General features: G+C 40.2%; 1 protein-coding gene across 1 annotated transcript in view; it reads left to right on the top strand.

Moving 5' to 3' along the window:
- LOC146808521 (extracellular calcium-sensing receptor-like) overlaps positions 1-25,915 on the top strand; it is a 232,860-nt gene that overhangs the window by 122,439 nt on the left and 84,506 nt on the right. The window contains exon 3 of the mRNA XM_085623974.1: positions 21,445-21,672. Within this exon, the coding sequence (XP_085480100.1) occupies positions 21,445-21,672 (228 nt within the window). The remainder of the gene's footprint in view (positions 1-21,444; positions 21,673-25,915) is intronic.

Raw genomic sequence — 25,915 nt, 5'->3', positions numbered from 1 at the left:
AAAGTGTGAAAAATACATTTAAATTTTTTTTTTTTTTAAATCGCGGGGTGCGCGTACGGTAAGCTTACCGTACACCCACGGCAGAAAAAAATAACTAAAAAAATAGAATTAAATATCACATTTAAGTGTTTAGATATTACGGGGCTCTAAAAAGAGCCGTTGTGTTTATGAAGTGGTTTTTTTGTGGTACCTACAAGTAAGTACCGATGCAGAGTCTAAAGTTCAAGAGGAAGACTCTGTTGCCTTCATCTGTGAAATGTATACCGTCTCCTCTATAAATGCCTTGCATGTTGTAACGCAAGTTGTTGTGGTATATAGAACCCATACCATAGACTCTGAGGAAAGCAGAAACAGATTTGTTGACGTGCTTTCTTGCTTTGTCAATCTGTGGACAAAATTGGTTGGACCAGTTCCACTTTTGCCTTTGGCATATATTAGAATATACAAAGGCAGTTTGTGGAAAAAGCAACATCAATTGCACAAAGGTGTCCTTAACAAGCATTTCCAGACCTACCCCAGTTAAAGTGCCTAGGTCATTTCCACCACAGTGCACAATAATAAGGTTAGGCTGTTGGAGATGTAGAAAGGATTTCACCAAAGGCATTAATTGGTGCCACTTTAACCCTCTCTGACCAATCCATTTAATGTCTACATTTGGCAAAGCAAGGTCTCTCACCATACCTCTTTTTTCTGCATACTTTTCACTCCAGAAGACATAGCTGTGACCTACAATCCACACTGTGAACATTTTCCAAGGAGATCTGGATGCACTCAGGAGGTGTCTTTCAGTAGAATGGCAATATGAAATGAAAGACAGTTGTAAAATGGAGGCATACATACTTTTTTTCATAAAAAGAACTCATTGGCTGATTCAAACCATTTTACAGTTAAAACTAGGCTGTATGTTTACATTTTTAGAAGCATGTTTTGTATTGGTTCAGAAAATTGTGATCCAACAGAAGATTAACTTGGATTTGCTGTTAGGTTTGACAGGTCAAGCACTCTTGATCTTTGGATTAGAAACATTGTGTGCTGAACTTCTGACCTCTCTGCTCACACCAGTGTTCCATGACCTGTTGCTATGCTAGCAGGTAGAAGTCATGTTGGGGGAAGGGATCATTTGGAAAAGGGTTGAAATTTGCAACCAATAGAAATGTGTGATTTCATTTGAAAAAATGTGGGAAGCACTGTGATTTGAAGTTAACATGTATATGTGTGAAAAAAGAGAGGAAACATTGCCATTTACTGGTTCTGGTGAGAGGAGAGAGGTGTACAGCTCTGAGATTCTGACTCTGATAATCTTCTGTTTGAGTGCCACATTTCTTTCTCAACTAACTAATTTTAAATGTGAGTTATGAGTTTGAGAGGGGATGTATGTGGTGAATTTTCATATAAATAATAGAATTGTGATTCTTCTTTTAAAGTTGTGTTTTACATTTTGTGTTTTGGGAGATATTTAACTGTCTTGAACTTGTACAATATTATGGAGTATGTCTTCACCATAAGTTAAGGTGTACTGGTATCACTGAGGAATACTGTTTTGTGCCTTGAATCAAACCATGAGTCTGTGTGCACAAAGGAATTGTTGTCAGAGATTTTATTTGTGTTGGTCTGGTTCTGTAAGAATGGCATTTGTAGGAAAGGGTCAGCTTTTTTTTGGGAACTGTGATGGTTTCCATTCAGCATAAATCAGTATCACACAAAAGGGAGGCAAATGCTAACACATTTGAAATTGATATAGTAGAGTTTGTTTCTAATCAAGCAATGGGTGAGCTTGGTCCTACATATACAAAATCCAATTAACCCTTGCCGCACATGTACTTTTACATACATTACTACAATGTTTATGCTGTTATGGATGCATCCATGCATATGTCTCTTGTAACTGAAAATACATAGTCTGCAGAAGCAGACTCTTAGCACACACCCAGCTGTTTATCCTGTAGAATCATGCTTAGTATTCACAACTGAGTGGTGTTACAGGTAGCAGTGAGTAACGCTAATACATTCAACATCACCAAGGCTCATTTCCTTTGCTGGAGTGTAGTCAGTCACCCAGGTTACACATGTTCATGGTCTCAAAAAGCTGTTTGGACATGTGCTCTTTTCTGTTTCTGAAAACTGTAATGAAAATGTGTGAGACTGTTAGAGTACTTATCACTTGCAAAAAAACAGTAATAAGTGTGCTTTCAAATTGGCAATCAAATTTCGTTTTCTGCCTAGAATCACACCATGAGTCTGCGTGCACACAGGAATTGTTGTCAGAGATTTATTTCGTGTTACTCTGGTTCTTTTAGAATTGCATTGGTAGGAAAGGGGATGTTTTAATTGTTGTCAGAGATTTTATTTGTGTTGGTCTGGTTCTGTAAGAATGGCATTTGTAGGAAAGGGTCAGCTTTTTTTTTGGAACTGTGATGGTGGTTTCCATTCAGCATAAATCAGTATCACACAAACGGGAGGCAAATGCTAACACATTTGAAATTGATATAGTAGATTTTGCTTCCAATCATGCAATGGGTGAGCTTGGTCCTACATATACAAAAGTCCAATTAACCCTTGCCACACATGTACTTTTACATACATTACTACAATGTTTATGCTGTTATGGATGCATCCATGCATATGTCTCTTGTAACTGAAAATACATAGTCTGCAGAAGCAGACTCTTAGCACACACCCAGCTGTTTATCCTGTAGAATCATGCTTAGTATTCACAACTGAGTGGTGTTACAGGTAGCAGTGAGTAACGCTAATACATTCAACATCACCAAGGCTCATTTCCTTTGCTGGAGTGTAGTCAGTCACCCAGGTTACACATGTTCATGGTCTCAAAAAGCTGTTTGGACATGTGCTCTTTTCTGTTTCTGAAAACTGTAATGAAAATGTGTGAGACTGTTAGAGTACTTATCACTTGCAAAAAAACAGTAATAAGTGTGCTTTCAAATTGGCAATCAAATTTCGTTTTCTGCCTAGAATCACACCATGAGTCTGCGTGCACACAGGAATTGTTGTCAGAGATTTATTTCGTGTTACTCTGGTTCTTTTAGAATTGCATTGGTAGGAAAGGGGATGTTTTAATTGTTGTCAGAGATTTTATTTGTGTTGGTCTGGTTCTGTAAGAATGGCATTTGTAGGAAAGGGTCAGCTTTTTTTTTGGAACTGTGATGGTGGTTTCCATTCAGCATAAATCAGTATCACACAAACGGGAGGCAAATGCTAACACATTTGAAATTGATATAGTAGATTTTGCTTCCAATCATGCAATGGGTGAGCTTGGTCCTACATATACAAAAGTCCAATTAACCCTTGCCACACATGTACTTTTACATACATTACTACAATGTTTATGCTGTTATGGATGCATCCATGCATATGTCTCTTGTAACTGAAAATACATAGTCTGCAGAAGCAGACTCTTAGCACACACCCAGCTGTTTATCCTGTAGAATCATGCTTAGTATTCACAACTGAGTGGTGTTTCAGGTAGCAGTGAGTAACGCTAATATATTCAACATCACCAAGGCTCATTTCCTCTGCTGGAGTGTAGTCAGTCACCCAGGTTACACATGTTCATGGTCTCAAAAAGCTGTTTGGACATGTGCTCTTTTCTGTTTGGGAAAACTGTGATGAAAATGTGTCAGACTGTTAGAGTACTTATCACTTGCAAAAAAACAGTAGTAAGTGTGCTTTCAAATTGGCAATCAAATTTCGTTTTCTGCCTAGAATCACACCATGAGTTTGTGTGCACACAGGAATTGTTGTAAGAGATTTATTTTGTGTTACTCTGGTTCTTATAGAATTGCATTGGTAGGAAAGGGGATGTTTTAATTGTTGTCAGAGATTTTATTTGTGTTGGTCTGGTTCTGTAAGAATGGCATTTGTAGGAAAGGGTCAACTTTTTTTTTGGAACTGTGATGGTTTCCATTCAGCATAAATCAGTATCACACAAATGGGAGGCAAATGCTAACACATTTGAAATTGATATAGTAGATTTTGCTTCTAATCATGCAATGGGTGAGCTTGGTCCTACATATACAAAAGTCCAATTAACCCTTGCCACACATGTACTTTTACATACATTACTACAATGTTTATGCTGTTATGGATGCATCCATACATATGTCTCTTGTAACTGAAAATACACAGTCTGCAGAAGCAGACTCTTACCACACACCCAGCTGTTTATTCTGTAGAATAATGCTTAGTATTCACAACTGAGTGGTGTTTCAGGTAGCAGTGAGTAACGCTAATACATTCAACATCACTAAGGCTGATTTCCTTTGTTGGAGTGTAGTCAGTCACCCAGGTTAAACATGTTCATGGTCTCAAAAAGCTGTTTGGACATGTGCTCTTTTCTGTTTCTGAAAACTGTAATGAAAATGTGTCAGACTGTTAGAGTACTTATCACTTGCAAAAAAACAGTAGTAAGTGTGCTTTCAAATTGGCAATCAAATTTCGTTTTCTGCCTAGAATCACACCATGAGTCTGTGTGCACACAGGAATTGTTGTCAGAGATTTATTTCGTGTTACTGTGGTTCTTTTAGAATTGCATTGGTAGGAAAGGGGATGTTTTAATTGTTGTCAGAGATTTTATTTGTGTTGGTCTGGTTCTGTAAGAATGGCATTTGTAGGAAAGGGTCAGCTTTTTTTTTGGAACTGTGATGGCTTCCATTCAGCATAAATCAGTATCACACAAATGGGAGGCAAATGCTAACAAATTTGAAATTGATATAGTAGATTTTGCTTCTAATCATGCAATAGGTGAGCTTGGTCCTACATATACAAAACTCCAATTAACCCTTGCCACACATGTACTTTTACATAAATTACTACAATGTTTATGCTGTTATGGATGCATCCATGCATATGTCTCTTGTAACTGAAAATACATAGTCTGCAGAAGCAGACTCTTAGCACACACTCAGCTGTTTATCCTGTAGAATCATGCTTAGTATTCACAACTGAGTGGTGTTTCAGGTAGCAGTGAGTAACGCTAATACATTCAACATCACCAAGGCTCATTTCCTTTGCTGGAGTGTAGTCAGTCACCCAGGTTACACATGTTCATGGTCTCAAAAAGCTGTTTGGACATGTGCTCTTTTCTGCTTCTGAAAACTGTAATGAAAATGTGTCAGACTGTTAGAGTACTTATCACTTGCAAAAAAACAGTAGTAAGTGTGCTTTCAAATTGGTAATCAAATTTCGTTTTCTGCCTAGAATCACACCATGAGTCTGTGTGCACACAGGAATTGTTGTCAGAGATTTATTTTGTGTTACTCTGGTTCTTATAGAATTCCATTGGTAGGAAAGGGGATGTTTTAATTGTTGTCAGAGATTTTATTTGTGTTGGTCTGGTTCTGTAAGAATGGCATTTGTAGGAAAGGGTCAACTTTTTTTTGGGAACTGTGATGGTTTCCATTCAGCATAAATCAGTATCACACAAATGGGAGGCAAATGCTAACACATTTGAAATTGATATAGTAGATTTTGCTTCTAATCATGCAATGGGTGAGCTTGGTCCTACATATACAAATGGCCAATTAACCCTTGCCACACATGTACTTTTACATACATTACTACAATGTTTATGCTGTTAAGGATGCATCCATGCATATGTCTCTTGTAACTGAAAATACACAGTTTGCAGAAGCAGACTCTTAGCACACACCCAGCTGTTTATTCTGTAGAATCATGCTTAGTATTCACAACTGAGTGGTGTTTCAGGTAGCAGTGAGTAACACTAATACATTCAACATCACTAAGGCTGATTTCCTTTGTTGGAGTGTAGTCAGTCACCCAGGTTACACATGTTCATGGTCTCAAAAAGCTGTTTGGACATGTGCTCTTTTCTGTTTCTGAAAACTGTAATGAAAATGTGTCAGACTGTTAGAGTACTTATCACTTGCAAAAAAACAGTAGTAAGTGTGCTTTCAAATTGGCAATCAAATTTCGTTTTCTGCCTAGAATCACACCATGAGTCTGTGTGCACACAGGAATTGTTGTCAGGGATGTATTTTGTGTTACTCTGGTTCTTATAGAATTGCATTGGTAGGAAAGGGGATGTTTTAATTGTTGTCAGAGATTTTATTTGTGTTGGTCTGGTTCTGTAAGAATGGCATTTGTAGGAAAGGGTCAGCTTTTTTTTTGGAACTCTGATGGTTTCCATTCAGCATAAATCAGTATCACACAAATGGGAGGCAAATGCTAACACATTTGAAATTGATATAGTAGATTTTGCTTCTAATCATGCAATGGGTGAGCTTGGTCCTACATATACAAAACTCCAATTAACCCTTGCCACACATGTACTTTTACATACATTACTACAATGTGTATGCTGTTATGGATGCATCCATGCATATGTCTCTTGTAACTGAAAATACACAGTCTGCAGAAGCAGACTCTGCTAATACATTTAACATCACTAAGGCTGATTTCCTTTGCTGGAGTGTAGTCAGTCACCCAGGTTACACATGTTCATGGTCTCAAAAAGCTGTTTGGACATGTGCTCTTTTCTGTTTCTGAAAACTGAAATGAAAATGTGTCAGACTGTTAGAGTACTTATCACTTGCAAAAAAAACAGTAGTAAGTGTGCTTTCAAATTGGCAATCAAATTTCGTTTTCTGCCTAGAATCACACCATGAGTCTGTGTGCACACAGGAATTGTTGTCAGAGATTTATTTTGTGTTACTGTGGTTCTTTTAGAATTGCATTGGTAGGAAAGGGGATGTTTTAATTGTTGTCAGAGATTTTATTTGTGTTGGTCTGGTTCTGTAAGAATGGCATTTGTAGGAAAGGGTCAGCTTTTTTTTTGGAACTGTGATGGCTTCCATTCAGCATAAATCAGTATCACACAAATGGGAGGCAAATGCTAACAAATTTGAAATTGATATAGTAGATTTTGCTTCTAATCATGCAATAGGTGAGCTTGGTCCTACATATACAAAACTCCAATTAACCCTTGCCACACATGTACTTTTACATAAATTACTACAATGTTTATGCTGTTATGGATGCATCCATGCATATGTCTCTTGTAACTGAAAATACATAGTCTGCAGAAGCAGACTCTTAGCACACACTCAGCTGTTTATCCTGTAGAATCATGCTTAGTATTCACAACTGAGTGGTGTTTCAGGTAGCAGTGAATAACGCTAATACATTCAACATCACCAAGGCTCATTTCCTTTGCTGGAGTGTAGTCAGTCACCCAGGTTACACATGTTCATGGTCTCAAAAAGCTGTTTGGACATGTGCTCTTTTCTGTTTCTGAAAACTGTAATGAAAATGTGTCAGACTGTTGAGTACTTATCACTTGCAAAAAAACAGTAGTAAGTGTGCTTTCAAATTGGTAATCAAATTTCGTTTTCTGCCTAGAATCACACCATGAGTCTGTGTGCACACAGGAATTGTTGTCAGAGATTTATTTTGTGTTACTCTGGTTCTTATAGAATTCCATTGGTAGGAAAGGGGATGTTTTAATTGTTGTCAGAGATTTTATTTGTGTTGGTCTGGTTCTGTAAGAATGGCATTTGTAGGAAAGGGTCAACTTTTTTTTGGGAACTGTCATGGTTTCCATTCAGCATAAATCAGTATCACACAAATGGGAGGCAAATGCTAACACAATTGAAATTGATATAGTAGATTTTGCTTCTAATCATGCAATGGGTGAGCTTGGTCCTACATATACAAATGGCCAATTAACCCTTGCCACACATGTACTTTTACATACATTACTACAATGTTTATGCTGTTAAGGATGCATCCATGCATATGTCTCTTGTAACTGAAAATACACAGTCTGCAGAAGCAGACTCTTAGCACACACCCAGCTGTTTATTCTGTAGAATCATGCTTAGTATTCACAACTGAGTGGTGTTTCAGGTAGCAGTGAGTAACACTAATACATTCAACATCACTAAGGCTGATTTCCTTTGTTGGAGTGTAGTCAGTCACCCAGGTTACACATGTTCATGGTCTCAAAAAGCTGTTTGGACATGTGCTCTTTTCTGTTTCTGAAAACTGTAATGAAAATGTGTCAGACTGTTAGAGTACTTATCACTTGCAAAAAAACAGTAGTAAGTGTGCTTTCAAATTGGCAATCAAATTTCGTTTTCTGCCTAGAATCACACCATGAGTCTGTGTGCACACAGGAATTGTTGTCAGGGATTTATTTTGTGTTACTCTGGTTCTTATAGAATTGCATTGGTAGGAAAGGGGATGTTTTAATTGTTGTCAGAGATTTTATTTGTGTTGGTCTGGTTCTGTAAGAATGGCATTTGTAGGAAAGGGTCAGCTTTTTTTTTGGAACTCTGATGGTTTCCATTCAGCATAAATCAGTATCACACAAATGGGAGGCAAATGCTAACACATTTGAAATTGATATAGTAGATTTTGCTTCTAATCATGCAATGGGTGAGCTTGGTCCTACATATACAAAACTCCAATTAACCCTTGCCACACATGTACTTTTACATACATTACTACAATGTGTATGCTGTTATGGATGCATCCATGCATATGTCTCTTGTAACTGAAAATACACAGTCTGCAGAAGCAGACTCTGCTAATACATTTAACATCACTAAGGCTGATTTCCGTTGCTGGAGTGTAGTCAGTCACCCAGGTTACACATGTTCATGGTCTCAAAAAGCTGTTTGGACATGTGCTCTTTTCTGTTTCTGAAAACTGAAATGAAAATGTGTCAGACTGTTAGAGTACTTATCACTTGCAAAAAAAACAGTAGTAAGTGTGCTTTCAAATTGGCAATCAAATTTCGTTTTCTGCCTAGAATCACACCATGAGTCTGTGTGCACACAGGAATTGTCAGAGATGTATTTCGTGTTAATCTGGTTCTTTTAGAATTGCATTCGTAGAAAAGGGGAATCTTGTTTTCATAAACTGTGTTGGTTGGCGTTCAGCCCAAATCAATATCTCACAAATGAGAGGCCAATGCTAATATATTTGAAATCAACATGGTAGATTTTCCTTCCACTCCTGCAATGGGTGAGGTAGTTCCTACATGTTCAAAACTCCAATTAACCCTTACCACACATGTACTCTTACATACATCTATGCAGTGATCAGGCAGTTGTGCAAGCGTGAATGCAGATGTCTCTTGCACCTGACAAATAAACAGTCTCCAGAAGTACACTCTTAGCACACAGCCAGCAGCTTCTCCTGCACAGTCATGCTTACTAATCAGCACTGTGTGGTGTTTCAGATAGGAGTGAGTAACGCTAATACATTCAACATCACCAAGGCTCATTACCTTTGCTGGAGTGTAGTCAGTCACCCAGGTTACACATGTTCATGGTCTCAAAAAGCTGTTTGGACATGTGCTCTTTTCTGTTTCTGTAAACTATAATGAAAATGTGTCAAACTCTTAGAGTAATTATCACTTGCTCTACCACAGTAGTAAGTGTGCTTTCAAATTGCCAATCAAATTTCGTTTTCTGCCTAGAATCACACCATGAGTCTGTGTGCACACAGGAATTGTTGTAAGAGATTTAATTTGTGTTACTCTGGTTCTTTTAGAATTGCATTCGTAGGAAAGGGGAAGCTTGTTTTCATAAACTGTGTTGGTTGGCGTTCAGCCCAAATCAATATCTCACAAATGAGAGGTCAATGCTAACATATTTGAAATCAACATGGTAGATTTTCCTTCCACTCCTGCAATGGGTGAGGTAGTTCCTACATGTTCAAAACTCCAAATAACCCTTACCACACATGTACTCTTACATACATCTATGCAGTGATCAGGCAGTTGTGCAAGCATGAATGCAGATGTCTCTTGCACCTGACAAATAAACAGTCTCCAGAAGTACACTCTTAGCACACAGCCAGCAGCTTCTCCTGCACAGTCATGCTTACTAATCAGCACTGTGTGTTGTTTCAGATAGGAGTGAGTAACGCTAATACATTCAACATCACCAAGGCTCATTACCTTTGCTAGAGTGTAGTCAGTCACCCAGGTTACACATGTTCATGGTCTCAAAAAGCTGTTTGGACATGTGCTCTTTTCTGTTTCTGTAAACTATAATGAAAATGTGTCAGACTGTTAGAGTAATTATCACTTGCACTACCACAGTAGTAAGTGTGCTTTCTATTCGCCAATCAAATTTCGTTTTCTGCCTAGAATCACACCATGAGTCTGTGTGCACACAGGAATTGTTGTCAGAGATTTAATTCGTGTCACTCTGGTTCTTTTAGAATTGCATTTGTGGGAAAGGGGATGTTTGTTTTTATGAACTTTGGAGGATAGCATTGAGCCCAAATTAATATGTTACAAATGAGAGGGCAATGGTAACACATTTAAAATCAACATGGTAGATTTTCCTTCCACTCGTGCAATGGGTCATGTAGTTCCCACATGTTCAAAACTCAAATTAACCCTTATCACACATGTACTCTTACATATATCTATCTAGTGATCAGGCAGTTGTGCAAGCGTCAATGCAGATGTCTCTTGCACCTCACAATAAACAGTCTCCAGAAGTACACTCTTAGCACATAGCCAGCAGCTTCTCCTGCACAGTTATGCTTACTAACCAGCACTGTGTGGTGTTTCAGTTTGGAGTGAGTGACGCTAATACATTCAACATCACCAAGGTTCATTTCCTTTGCTGGAGTGTAGTCACTTACCCAGGTTACACCTGGTCATAGTCTCAAGTAGCTGTTAGGACATGTTCTTTTTTCTGCTTCTGAAAACTATAAGGAAAATTTATCAGACTGTTACAGTAATTATCACTTGCAAAAAAACAGTAGTAAGTGTGCTTTTGAATTGCAAATCAAATTTCGTTTTCTGCCTAGAATCACACCAAGAGTCTGTGTGCACACAGGAATTGTTCTTAGAGATTTAATTTGTGTTGGCTTTATTGTGTTTTTCACTCATAGGAAAGGGGTAGATAGTATTATAAGATTTGAAAAGCTCATAAAAAATATAGTAATATATTTAAATTACATAAAGGTATTTTTTTTTAGTTTCTTTCAGGTATTGCTGCAGAGCAGTGAAGCAAATTTAAGATGCCTATAAAATCAAGAAAGAGAAAAGAACAGAAAAAACATGTATATTTGAAGACAACTGGAGGACCCAAATTAGTTGAAGATGCTCATGTTGGAAAAAAGAAAAAGTCTTCTGGTAAGCAGACAAAGGATTTCTTTAAAAATATCTTCAAAAAAAGGAAAAATTTAAAAAATGTTCCCATTGGAAGTAGTGTTTCAAGTAGAAAACAACAGGACAAAAGTGAGAAATTACTAAATGCTAATGTACAATCAGAAGCAATAAAGATAGATTTGAAAAGAAAAACAGCATTTAAAGAGATCCGTAGAAAAATGTTTCAGAGAAGAGTGATGTCCAATTTGCTAAAGGATGTGAAAAAATATAAGAAAAAAGCGAAATGTTATAAGAGAAAAAAAGACATTGAAGCCATTGTAGCTAAGGCTTTAGAATTAAAAAGAAAACTATTTATTTTAATTTTGAACAGGATGCGTACATTAGATAAAATGGTCAATGTAATGAAGTCACAAAGCAAAACGAAAAGAGTAGTGAAAAGAAATAACTTTTGCAAAGTGTTTTTAGGAGAATGGATGCATAGTTCAAGTTCTGAACCATTTTTTAATGAAGAGAGTTATCTTCAAAGTAATAGTTTGCTGCATGCAGTTGACACCAGAGGTCGTGCTTATGAAGTGAAAAATGGTTGTGTAATGGAAAATGAGAAAATGGTTCCAAGAAATGAGGAAGAAGTGATGGCGGCTGAGGTTATGGGGAGACGTCCTAAAGCCCCAGTGTATACTTGGAATTGTAGTAGTACTTGTACTGTGCGACAGGAATCTATTGATAAATTACGTGAGTTTCTAAGAGAATATAGTAAAAAAAGTGTTCAACAGAAGATTAAGGTGCTTCAAAGACTAGATCCATGCAGAGTGAGAGAGAATACTGGTTTGCAAGGACACTCTCTGGCTTGTCTATCTAGGAAAGTTTGTCAAAGTGTTTTTCACCATTTTAGGATGCTGGCAGTACATCATACTGAAATAAGAAAATTTGTGAGAAGATTGTATTCTGCTAAAAGTCCAGCACTAAAATTAAATGAGTTGAATAGGGCTCTGTTCCGTGGATCTGTATCAGATGTAGAGAAGGTTACTGATGAAATTCAGTTTAGTTACTTTGGTCCGGAACAAGAAAGTGCAGGTAATGACACAGTTATTGAGGAAATTGTGGAAGAGAATGTAGAACCCTCCATAAGTAAGAAATTTGAAGATCAAATGACAAAATTTGCTATCATCTCTAATGAAAGACCAAATATTACTTGTATTTGTTGCCGGAGAAGCCATTATAAAATTCAAACAAGGAATGTTGATCTCTATAAAAAAAGTGAAGAAGAAGATAATTATAAGTGGAAGGATTTTGCAAAATATATATTTCTTGAAAATTGTTTTGATTTGAGTGAAGATCAGCGTATTTGTAAATACTGTTATAACAAGTTAGAAGAAAATAAAATGCCAGCTAGAGCTGTACATAATAATATAGAATTGGTTGATATTTCTGCTGAACTTTCTGATTTAAATACGTATGAGTCTATACTCATTCAACGTGTTCATCCATTCCAGACTATAGTACGTATGGAGCCCAAAACCGGTAAATTACCTCCTTCAGATTTATAGAGAGGTTTAGAAGGAAGAGTTGTGTATTTGCCATTGGATTTGAAAAAAATATGGAAACTATTGATGCAGATACTTTGGAAACTGAACCATTAGTTATTCTGGTTAATGGTGTACCTACAAAGAATAAGAAAATTTGGCAGGAGCTGGTAGATGTACGGAAAGTACAAAGAGCAAATTTATATTGGAAAAGGAATAATAAATGGTATGAATCAATTTATATAGATGAAGATGAAGAAGATTTACTAGGAGCACAAAAACACCAACTGGGCAAATTGAAAAAGTGGACAAGTCAAAAGAAAAAGAAATTTATGAACATTTCAGCATACATCCTCTTCATTCAAAAGAAGTTATAGCAAACACTATTGATCTGTTTCAGATGAAAAAAGCCAAAGGAACTCCCGTGAGTGTATGGGAGGAGAGCTTGGAAGCTCGTTGTTTTCCCCAGCTGTTTCCTACAGGAGAAGGTGGACGATTCGATGAACGCCCAGTACAGATTCCTGCTTCTGAGTATCGGACTACAAGATTATATGCAGAAGATCCAAGATTTCGTCAAAGTATTCCTTATTTGTTCCATCTGTTATTTGAAAGTGACTTGTCTGCACTATCTTATGCAGTAAATCACATTTTAAAAAGTTGAGTACATCTACATAATGTGTCTGCTAAGGATTTTATGAACAAAGTGCAGCAGTGAGATGATCATTTGGAATCACAATTGATCAATCTGATGGCTTGTCAGCGTGGGACAAATGAATATTGGTACCGACGCCATGGAGAATTGAAATGTATGTTACGGAATTTAGGAACTCCTACATGGTTCCTTACCCTAAGCTGTGCTGAGTACGATTGGGATGATTTACTGGATTTTCTGCGAGAGGCAAATTCAAATATTGAAAACATCCAATACAAGACAGCGGGAGAATTGTGCTCTTTGGATCCGGTTAATGTTTGCAGATATTTCAATCATAGATTTGAGGCTATGATGTCCTTCATCTGCAATAAAAAAAAACACCTCTTGGAGAAGTTGTGGATTTCTTTTGGAGAAAAGAGTACCAAGCAAGAGGTGCTTCTCATATTCATATGCTGTTGTGGATCAAGGATGCCCCAAAATTTGGAACAGATTCTGATGAGGCAGTTTTATCTTTCATTGAAGAATATGCAACATGTGCTATACCTAAAAGCACAGAAGAGAAAAAGTTAAAAGAGCAAGTTTTACGTTTCCAAACTCATCGGTGTGGAAAGTACTGTCGGCGAAAGTACAAGAGCAAAGATAAATTCTACACAAAATGTCGATTTGGATTTCCCAGACCTGTTCTTTCAAAAGGAAGAGTAAACAGTTTTATGTCAGCTGTGCGACATACTATTACAAGGAAATCTCCCAAAAATACGTACAACCTAAGAAGAAAAGAAGAGTCAAAATATATAAATGACTGCAACCCAGTCATTTTATCCATGTGGAATGCTAACATGGATATTCAGTATGTGGCTGACAATTCTATTGCTGTTGCTCGGTATGTCACATCGTACATCACTAAATCTGAGAAAACGGAATTGAAGGAAATGTGGGAAGAGATTTCTCACGAGAATACTGTCAGTAAGAAGCTATACAGTTTCAGTTTAAAGATGTTATCGCATCGAGAAATTGGATCCTACGAATGCTCAGATAGGTTATCATCTGCAAGTCTGTATTCGAAATCAAGAAGAATAATTTGGGTAAGTTTAGGCCTTGCAGCAATGCGAAATCGGGTACTGAAATCTGTTGGAGAAATTGAATATTTGGCAGAGAACGACCCGGAAAGTACAGATATTTTGAAATCAAACATGTTGGACACGTACTACCCAAAAATAAGTCGTCATCTTGAGAACATGTGTCTCTATGAAGTGCTGCAGAATTACATTTTTTCACGGAAAGCCACAGAACACATCAACAATGGAAAATATAAAGTCATTGGTGAGGAAGGATGTTTGGTGAAGCAAACAAAAGGAAGTTTGATTAATCACAGGAAGCTGAGTTGCGACACTAGTGACAAAAAGGAATTTTACTACTTGGCACTTTTACAGCTGTTTAAACCATGGCGTTCAGAGGACGAACTACTTGGAGAATTTCAAAGCTATGAAAATTCCTTTAATGCATGTAAAGATATTATTGAATGCAGTACTTTCACAAATTATGTACAAATGTTAAATGAAGAAATTGAACAGGAAGCTACAATTGCAGCTGAAGTAGCTAGAGACAGTTCTCAAGACAGCCAAAGTTCTGGAACGTTCAGTCAAGATCCCCTAGGACAACCAATCGTGGAAAATGAAGCTGCAATAGCCATGACTGAAGCGGAAACGGCTATGAATTAAGCTCAGGAAGATTTAATAGACTTACCAAATTTGGAACAACAACTGAATGAAGAACAACACCAAATTTATGAAGAAGTCAGAAAAAAAATTGATCATGGATTACTACATGAAAATAAAGAGTGCTCATGCACATCATTTGAACCAATCAGGATGTATGTGAGTGGACAAGCTGGAACTGGAAAAAGTTTCTTAATTAAAGTCATCAGAAGCTACCTACAGCAAAAAACAGATTCAACTTTGTCTTGTGTTGTTACTGCTCCAACTGGGTTAGCAGCGTATAACATAAAAGGAGTTACCTTACATCGCTTGCTAATGTTACCAGTGGAGCATGAGAACAAAATAGAATATCATAAACTAACAGGAGAAGCATGCTTCGAAGTGTCAAGAGTGTTGAAGAAGATGCAAGTTCTCATTATTGATGAGGTAAGCATGGTATCAAACTTAATGCTTGCCTTTGTGCATTTAAGAATGCAGCAAATTCTAAAGAGTGACTGTAAGTATGAGTGACTGTACAGGTGAATGAGTGGAGGTGTATGTAGACCTAAGAGTTAATAAGTGGAGAATGGAATGGTTTTGATAATGGAACTCTGAAATTTTGAGTCGGTGTATCAAAGGTTATATTAGGGTGTAAGAAGATGCGGTAATTTATCACATAGATGACGTCATCAGTGATGTCATTTGAGATGTCATCAGTGATGTCATGCGTGATGTCACTGACCATGTCATGAGTGATGTAATATGTGACGTCATCAGCAGTGGATTGCGGGCGCGTGAGTTATAGTTAGCTGAACTAACTATAACGGGGAAATTTCAATGGTTTTTTACGAGAGATATGTCCAGCTAACTATAACATGTGTGAAACCTATGTTTTTTTCAGTGAATTTGCAAGGTTTTTTAAATGCTAATTCCTAACTATAACGTTTGTGAAACCTATGGTTTTTTCAGTGAATATATATATGTATATATATATATATATACATATATATATTCACTGGAAAAAACATAGGTTTCAGGCACGTTATGGTTAGGAACTAGCATTTAAAAAACCTTAGAAATTCAATGAAAAAACCATAGGTTTCAGGGGCGTTATAGTTAGCTGGACATTTCACTCGTACAAAACCCTAGAAATTCCCCCTTTATAGTTAGTTCATGTAACTATAACTCATATTACATCACTCATGACGTGGTCAGTGACATCACTCATGACATCACTGATGACATCTCAAAGGACATCACTGATGACATCATCCAGTGAATATGTGTTTTTTCTGAAAATTAAATATGTTTTATGTATGTTTATCTCAAGGTCGATGGAAGAATAAACGGGTATATAAGTGTCGAAATGGATGAATTTTTTTTTTGTAAAATTGATTGTATAACGGACTGATTAAGTGTATCTTAGTGAATACATGGGTTAGTGAGTAATGTCTAAATATGTAAATATCTGTATCAGTCTCTCACTTTGTGTATAAGTGACTGCATGGGTTGGTGAGTAGCTACATGAGTGTCTATATGGGTTATTACTTGGTTTTTCGAGTATCAGTATGAGTGTCTGAGTGTCTGTATGGTTCAGTGGGGGGTATTACTTAGTGCATAGATGCATGGATGAGTGAGTCACTGTTTGTATGTGTTGAAGACAGTATGTGTGCAGGACTGTATCGGTGGATGAGTGTGTGTATGGGTGTGTTAGTGAGTGAATGACTGTCTCAATAGTGTCTTTATAAGTAACTACATATATTTTAAACTAGTATATGTGAGTATTGCTTTATATAAGTGAGTATATGTGAGAGTGAGAGATTGGAAGACTTCCTGTACGAATAAGTATGTGTTTCTATAAGTGATTGTTTAAAATAGTAATTATGTGTAAGTTTCTGTAGAAATAAGTGTGCTGCTGTGTGTATAACTGTATATGCAAGTAAATGGATGTTTGATTCTTTGCTAGCATGAGTGACTATGTGTGTGAGTAACTCTATGGATGAGTGGCAGTGTATAACAGGATGTATAGGTGTATGAATATATATAATGAGTGAGTACATGTATGAATGACTATATAGGACTTTTGGTGAATAAGTGTATGTAGATCTTGGAATTACTGAATATGTTGTTGTAAATGGTATTGGTATGTCCATTGTTTTTAAAATGTTAGTTTCTATTTTTGAATGTGTGTATCAAATGTTATATTAGGGTGAGAGGAGGATGATGTCATCAGTGATGTCCTCAGTGATGTCATTTGAGATGTCATCAGTGATGTCATGAGTGATGTCACTGACTATGTCATGAATGATGTAATATGTGACGTCATCAGCAGTGCATTGCGGGCGCGTGAGTTATAGTTAGCTGAACTAACTATAACGGGGGAATTTCTAGGGTTTTGTACGAGTGAAATGTCCAGCTCACTATAACGCCCCTGAAACCTAGGGTTTTTTCAGTGAATTTCTAAGGTTTTTTAAATGCTAATTCCTAACTCTAACTTGCCTGAAACCTATGGTTTTTTCAGTGAATTTCAAAGGTTTTTTAAATGCTAATTTCAAACTATAACGTGCCTGAAACCTATGGTTTTTCGGTGAATTACAAAGGTTTTTTTATATGCTCATTTCTAACTTTAACGTGACTGAAACCTATGGTTTTGTAATTGAAGTTCTAAGGTTTTTAAATGCTAGTTTCTAACTATGCCTACAGAGATAGGACATGTGAAGAAAGAAGAAAAACGCACCGAAAGAAAAAAAAGAAATGCAGAAAGAAGCAACAGAAGTCCTCAAAGATGAAGAAAAGTGCAGAAAGAAGGAACACGTGCAGAAAGAACAAACAGAGGAGCAGAAAGAAGCCTTGTTGCAAAATCATCCTGTACCCTTAACTTTTTCAGACGGGTACTGGTGGTAACTGAGTCTGACTAACCAGTCCTAGAGCCAGTGCTATGTTAAAAGACACTTAGAATACAGTGAAAACACCTACATACACTCGGGAACACTATGCGTTGTGGTACCCCTGTGATTACCATGGCCTCCTCTGTAAGACCCTAGTACATAATAGGACAGGGGGATTAAAACTACCTCTCAGAACGCACCACAGGGCATGTTTGCACATTGGTGAAGGGTGGAGGGTGCCTGAGGTGACATGTGTGTAAACAGGCCCTGTGGCCGTTTTAATTTGGGGGATAAAGTCCCCTTGAATCCTGAGAGTCTCTAGGGTCAAACTAGCCCACAAGGTATCTCCAGTAAGCGCCGTTGCAAAGAGGTATAAAAATGGGCACGGCCTGGACCACCTCTCTGCAACGCAGCGCAATGGCGCGTACTGGAAGCACCTGGTGGGCTAGTTGGCCCCCAGGGGCCCTCAGGATTGAAGGGGAATTATTTCCCCAACTTAAAATGCGCCACAGGGTGTGTTTGCACACGTCACCTCAGGCCCCGTCCCCTCCCTTCCCCACTGTGTAAACACGCCCTGTGGCCGTTTTAAGTTGTGAGATTAAGTCCCCTTGAATCCTGAGAGTCCCTAGGGTCAAACTAGCCCACTAGGTACCTCCAGTAAGCACCGTTGCAGAGAGGTGTAGAAAGTGGCACGGCCTGGACCACCTCTCTGCAACGCAGTGCAGTGGCGCTTACTGGAAGCACCTGGTGGGCTACTTGGCCCCCAGGGGCCCTCAGGATTGAAGGGGAATTATTTCCCCAACTTAAAATGCGCCACAGGGCGTGTTTGCACACGTCACCTCAGGCACCGTCCCCTCCCTTCCCCACTGTGTAAAGACACCCTGTGGCCATTTTAAGTTGGAAGATTAAGTCCCCTTGAATCCTGAGAGTCCCTAGGGTCAAACTAGCCCACTAGGTACCTTCAGTAAGCACCGTTGCAGAGAGGTGTAAAAAGTGGCACGGCCTGGACCACCTCTCTGCAAAGCAGCACAGTGGTGCTTACTGGAAGCACCTGGCGGGCTAGTTGGCCCCTAGGGGCCATCAGGATTGAAGGCGAATTATTTCCCCAACTTAAAACACTCCACAGGGCAAAGAGGTGTTCAGAGACCATGCCCCTTTTTACAACACTCTGCAACGCAGCTCCGTGGCGCTTACTGGAGGTACCTGGTGGACTAGTTGGCCCCCAGGGACCCTCAGGATTGAAGAGAAATTAATTCCCCAACTTAAAACATGCCACAGGGCATGTTTGCACACATGTCACCTCAAGCCCCACCCCCTCCCTTCACAACTCTGCAAACACGCCCCGTGGTGCGTTTTAAGTTGGGGGATTAACTCCCCTTGAATTCTGAGGGTCCCTGGGGTGCAACTAGCCCACCAGGTACCTGTATTAAGCGCCACAGAGCTGCGTTGCAGAGAGGTGTAAAAAGGGATGTGGCCTCAGAACACCTCTCTGCATGCAACTCCCTGGCGCAACTGGAGGTTCCTGTTGGGCAAGTTGGCCCTCAGGCACCCCAGTATTCAAGGGGAATTAGTTCCCCATCTCCAAACGTGCCAGGGGGCGCGTTTGCAGAGTGCTGCAGGGAGGGGGCGGGGCCTCCGGCATGATGCCGGTCTTTTTTTCCTTTTTTTTTAAGAAGGGGGGCTGTGTGGCCCCTCTTCTTTTCCTAATTTTTTGGCCCTGGGGACCCCATCCCCCAGGGCCTGACCCCTATTTTTATTTGTATTCTAATTTGGAAGGGGGCCACGTGGCTCCCCTCCCACGGCCAGAATTGGCCCCGCGGACCACATCCCCCGGGGCATGGCCATTTTTTAAATTTTTAATAAATTATTGGAGGGTGGCTGCGTGGTCCCCCTCCTCAGGCCGTTTTTGGACCCAGGGACCCCATTCCCAGGGGATGGCCTTTTCTGTACAATAATTTATAATTGGGGAGGGGGGCCGCATGGCCCTCCTCCTGGGCCACTAATAGCCCCTGGGACTACATCCCTGGGGCTGGCCCTCTCTGTTGGGGATTGGGGACCCCCCCATAGTCCCGCCGGCTCCCCGCCTCCCGCTGCTAAGATGCAGCTCCCCGTGTGGAAAAGCTATTTGCTTTGGCATCTGGAAGAGAGAGCAGTTTTCCTGCTCTCTCTTCCAAATACCATAGAAGAGTTTTCTATAGCAGGGCGGGAGCCGCGAGGCTCCCGCCCTGCCATAGCAAACTGCAGTGTCCCAGGGATGGGCACCCCAGGAGACTGCAGGAGCCGGCCCTGGGGTGGTGGTCCCCAGGGCCATGACAGGGCTCTGGGAAGGGGGCAACGCAGCCCCCCTCCCAACTTTACCAAACCCCGGGGAGGTGGTGGTCCCCTGGGGGCTGGTGGGGTCCGTAACCGACCCCCCAATTTTAATATTTAGAGCCCCGGGGAGGTGGCGGTCCCCGGGGTATGTGGGGGGCTCGAGCCCCCCACACAGGTTATTATTTTTTTTTTTTTAACAAAACACAAGCCCCGGGAGGTGGCGGTCCCTGGGGCTGCGGGGGGGCCATAAGCCGCCCCGCAAATATTTTCTTAAAGCCAGGGGGTGTTGGTCCCTGGGGCTAGGGGGGGCCTTTGAGCTCCCCATCCATGTGTTTTAGAAGCCAAGGGGGTGGCGGTCCCCGGGGCTGAGGGGGCTGTGAGCCCCCCCTGCACATATTTCTTTAAAGCCCCGGGGGGGTGGCGGTCCCCGGGGCTGGGGGGCCCATCACAATAAAAATATTGCCCGCGGGACTTGGCCCACCTGGGGGCTAAATAGTAACGGAGCCCGGGCTTCATTTTTTTTTTCCGGACGGATCCGCGGCTCCTCCTCGGATTTTTATGATTTTCTCTTTTTTCGCGTTTGTTTCACTGATTTCTTGTGCCTCGGTTCTACCGAGGCACAAGATGGCTGCCAACACTTCCTGGTTTGGAGTGTTGACAGCCAATTAGCATTCAGCTCGTGATCGGAAGGGTGCACGGATCCTCCGCGGCCATAGATATCGAAACGTTTTTAATTTTGATTTTCTCAGCAACTACTGAACGGATTTACACAATTTAACAATAAGGGATCTTTCTGAACCAAGTGCTACCTTTTTGCCAAATTTGGTGTAATTCTGTTCAGCAGTTCGGGCTGTAGCCGTGTCTAAAGTTTCCTATGGGAAATTGCATTGGGAAAACACGTTTTGGGACCCCCTTTTTTCTCGGTCCCCGCTTGACGAATCACCCCAAAGCTTTCAAGATAAGAGCGGACCGGAACGCCCCACGAGTTTTTAAAATTTTGCGAAGATTCGTCAACTGGCGCCAAAGTTATTGGGAATAGAATGTTGCGAATTTCCTATGGAAAATAGGTCCTAACTATAACTACCTACTGGCGATCGCCAGTAGGTAATATATATATATATATATATATTTATCTAGTGTGTTCTATCTGTTCATTGATCATGAGATAAAAGTTAAGATAATATTTGTGGATATGGAAATATGATATTCTGGGTGTGCATGTGTAATGATGCAGATGGAATTATTTTAACTTCTACAGATTCTTCACTATATGAAAAATCAACCTTTTGAAACAGCTAGTGGGGAGAAATTGTTCTTTGATGCCAACGGAGATGCTCCTGCTACCTATCTAATTCTAAATGTTCAGATATCCCCAGATGATGAATTCCAGCTCATTAAGGTGGGTAAGCTGGACCCCAAAGCATCAGAAGGCAACAATGTCCATGTCAGCATGGACACCATCCGCTGGAATGATGGATCGTCAAAGGTGAGAGTAAAGTACAAAAGTGGAACATCAATATGTGATGCCATCAATATCTTAAACCAGAGCAGTGGAAGTCTTATTGGATGTGATATTTGATCCTTAATCAATAAATGTATGTTGGAAAGTGGATTAATAGTTGAGGTGGATGGTAGTCCACCACAGGTAATATTGGCACTATTTTTGATAGGTCCAGTGAAGGTTTCAGTAAATCAAACATAAGGTTGCTAAGGCACACAGCACACAGGCTGAACTTAAGAAATTGTGTTATACATTTAAAAGTACCAAAACAGTTTAAATGTCAAATATACAACCAATAAAATTCTCTCTCCAATTCATAAAAATAGAGAATATTTTAATGAACAAAATGAGGCCATAAACCCGGGAACCAGAGATATGGATTATTTAAGTTTGTTTCAAGTTTTAGAGCCAAAAACCACAAAGCACCAGCCACTGGCCACTGCCCGCGCTAAGTTAAAAGTTAAGGATAATATCAAATCACCCAATCCAATGATCGCTTCCTCACTTATTCAATATCCTAACCCCATGCTGCAAAAGCAGCTATAAAATATACATCTTTGTTTGTTGTAAACGTCAATTGACTTCATGGACGGTGTACGTAAGAAGGACAGTGTTGGAGACACGCTAGTAGGAAGCATGGGACCTAATTGACATTTGCAATAAACAAAGATTGACACTAGAAGAAGGATGGGCGCACGACATGAAATTTAAAGACATATGATTATCATGATATTAGAAGACGTTTGCAATAAACAAAGATTGATACCAGAAGAAGGATGGGCGCACGACATGAAATTTAAAGACATATGATTATCATGATATTAGAAGCCCTGATGATGTCCGCATAGGATGAAATGCGTTGGCTGGATAAATTGGATAATGTACCTTTGTGTTTAAAAATTGGATTGAATAATACATTTCAAATTGGCTTTCCAATTAAATAAGACTCCCTAGGGAATTTCTTGATTGGATAAACTGAGAATGGACGATATATGAGCACACTGCTTGCAACGCTGTCATTATTTGGATGAATCACAAGCTCCTTTTGTATAGATTGTAGTTATTGTTGGCGGCCCAGTGGCGGTGGTACCACATAAAAGTACAGCGTGATCAGAACTTTGAGAATAAGTATCCCAGAACAGACACCTGTGCAAATCTTTGTTTGCCACCCTCACCGCCAGTTTGTGTATTATTGGTTGTTGTCCGTGTTTCTTGTCCCAGCGTCTTTTCCTGCCTATCTATCCCAGGTCCAGCTCCCCTGCACCGCTCCCCTTCCTCCCCGTTTTCCTGAGTGCTTTTTCTCGCTTTTCCCTTGTTTTTCACTGCTTCTCCTTGTTTTTTCCTCATTTGCCTGTTTTTCCGAGTGCTTTCTCAGGCTTTTGCCTCATTTTTCCTGCTTTGTCCTTCTTCTCCCCCATTTTCCTGGGTGCTTTCTCCTGTTTTTCCCATGTTTTTCCCAGCTTCTCTTTGTTTTTTTGCTCATTTTCTGCTCCCACCCATTTTCCCACCTGCCTACCACCTCCCAGCGTCCCTCCCTCCCCTCAGGACGAACTTAATCGAGGCTGCCGTGTGACCCCATTGAGAAAGTCCCAGGCCCAACTCTCCTGTGTGGCTGCACCGCTGTGCTTCCTCCCTGGTTTTCTAAGTGCCTTCTCTTGCTTTGGGAGTGTTTTTTTACAGCTTTCTCCTTCCTTTGCCCTTGTTTTTCTGAGTGTTTTCTCCTGCTTTTGCTAAATTTTTTACTGCTTTCTTCTTCCTTCCCCCTTTTTTCTGAGTGCTTTCTCCAGCTTTTGCCTTTTCTTTTACTGCTTTCTCCTCCCCCCTCGTTCTTCTGAGTGCTTCCTCCTGCTTCTGCCTCATTTTCACTGCTTTCTCCGTGAAGCAGCTAGCAACTCTAGCACCTTGAGAGCCTCTTGGGAGTGTTGCTGTGCTTTATAAATCCTGATTGATTGATTGTGTTTTTAAGTCTCCCTGTGCTTTTGTTCATTTCCACATTCCTGTGTCTGAGTGTACCTCTCACATGAATAGTCTTTTGGCCTGATTACAACTGGGTTAGTGTTTTCTGACCCCTAAATAAACTGATGTGTGCTCACGGGTCGAACATACGAGATTGGGGTATTTACTGCATCCAGTAATTACCAGGTGTGTTAAATATCTCACTCTATTAACATTTAGCAAGTCAAACTTGCCTGAACTTAAAAGAGTAAAATTGTATGGTAGTTACCATATAGTGTGGATTTTAGTGGAGAAACACCCAAATCCATGTTATCCCCCAGGAACTTGTAAAAGGTGCTATGTCTTGCGCCCAATAAATAACCTGCCCCAATGTATCATCATTCATCTGAGGTGGTTAAAAGCACCTGGATTCTGACAAAGTCAGAAGTACGGCCTTTGTCTTTCTGTTTGTATTTCCTGGGGCTGTGTCTCCCTGTGATAATGTTTGTGTTGGGATCTCATACTATACAAGTTCTCCCTCCCATTCTGCCGTCCAGGTAAGTGTCTCAGTGCCCCACTGTGTCTTCTTATCTGTGTATACGTGACTCTTTCCCAGTCACAGTGTTTATGTCTCTATCTCAGGGTCTGCGTCTTACTGTCACAGTGTTCTTATCTCCCTAAGCAAGTGTCTCGTTCTAGAGGTTCCAATTCTTGCAGCTCCATTGAAAATGAGTGAGGCTTCCTTTCAAAAGTGAGACATGGTGCATATGACCAAGGACACAGGTTGACTGATTCCAAAATACCTTTTCTCTGTATTTTTCTCTGCTGAATTCATCTACAATAAAGGTGTTTTATCTCTTTTGCAGAGATGCACTTGGGCAATTTGGGACACCTAGTGATGGGCTACTCATTCCATACTGGCTGCCATTCCTGCGAGCGGTGATCTTCGCAGGCTCCAGGGAAAGCGCTCTCTAGAGTGTAGACTTACTGCTCTCCACCCTCTTTTCCAGAGCTACCTGGGCCAGGAGGTCAGAGGCCTCTGGTCACAGCCTCTCTTGTGCAAGGTCTGTGGCCAGTGAGTCCCTTGGCCCAAAGCTGGGGAAGCCTGGCAACAGACGGTGCTGAAAACATGAGACCCAAAGGTGTTTAGATGCTGATTGGGCCAGAGCAAGAACCCCTGGTCAAAATTCCCCTAACATTAAGAATCGGTATAGGGCTACAAGGTCTTGGAGCTGGGATACCTTACTGTAGTTGCATCTCCTAATCTCTGGGTTTCTCCCATAGGCCAACTTCTATGCGTTTCATATCTTGAGTATGGTCTGGTCTGGTCTACTCTGGCTTTCCGCCTTGCACATATTTCGACAGTTTGACATTTTTTGAGAAATTAAAAGAGACTTTCTTTTTTAAGTGGGCATTTCCCTGAGCACGGTGGGTCTCTTACGCTTGGTACATTCACAGAATCTTACCGAGCCTTAGATCTTTACAAGGCCTAGCTTCGGAGTCCCAGGGAGAAGCACCTATTTGCCGCAGCCTTCGATGTGGGTACCATTGAGCATCGTGTACCTGTTAATGCCAGGAGACCTCCTTGGGGTGGAGGTGCTGGAGGCCTTTTATGTAGAGTCGCGGTGGTAGACTTCCACGCATGGCAGTGTGGCTGCCCAGGTGGGCTCACCTGGTCAACCGAAAGGCTTTAGAATGGCTGTTTTGTACCATAAAGTGCGTCCTAAATCTTATGAACTATAATTTCATAGCCTGCTCTCCATGGGGAAAACATTCACCTTATTTAAAGCATCTTCAATGTCCTGAACAAAAGAAGGTACAAAAGTAACATATCTAAACTTGTCAATGGAAATAAGAACAAGCATTGGCACAGCCAATAGGTCTCACATTTGGGACGTTATAAGTGTTAAGCCAGAGCTATTGGCTTTGCCAATGTCTTTAATCTATGTTGTGGAGCAGTGTCGCTGCTGTGTAGAATGTTGAAAAGTTATAATAAAAAAGAGTTATAAGCATTTTTGTTATCGTATATATAACCAGGAAGACATTGGGCCCGATTCACAGAACAAACTTAAGACTAAATCCTAAACTTACTACCATTCTGGTATTCACAGAATGCACCTAGTACTTCTGGTATTCACAGAATGAACTTACTACTTTTGCTATTCACAGAATGAACTTAGTACTTTTGCTATTCACAGAATGGATTTACGACTACTAAACTTACGTCCGCACTCGGGCTGGAAATTCCGGCCCGGAGGCGGAGCTCCCGGCCCGGAGGCGGAGCTTCCGGCCC

This window comes from Triturus cristatus, chromosome 8 (genome assembly GCF_964204655.1).
Source record: "Triturus cristatus chromosome 8, aTriCri1.1, whole genome shotgun sequence".
NCBI lineage: Eukaryota > Metazoa > Chordata > Amphibia > Caudata > Salamandridae > Triturus > Triturus cristatus.
This window is presented reverse-complemented; position numbering and strand designations above follow the sequence as displayed.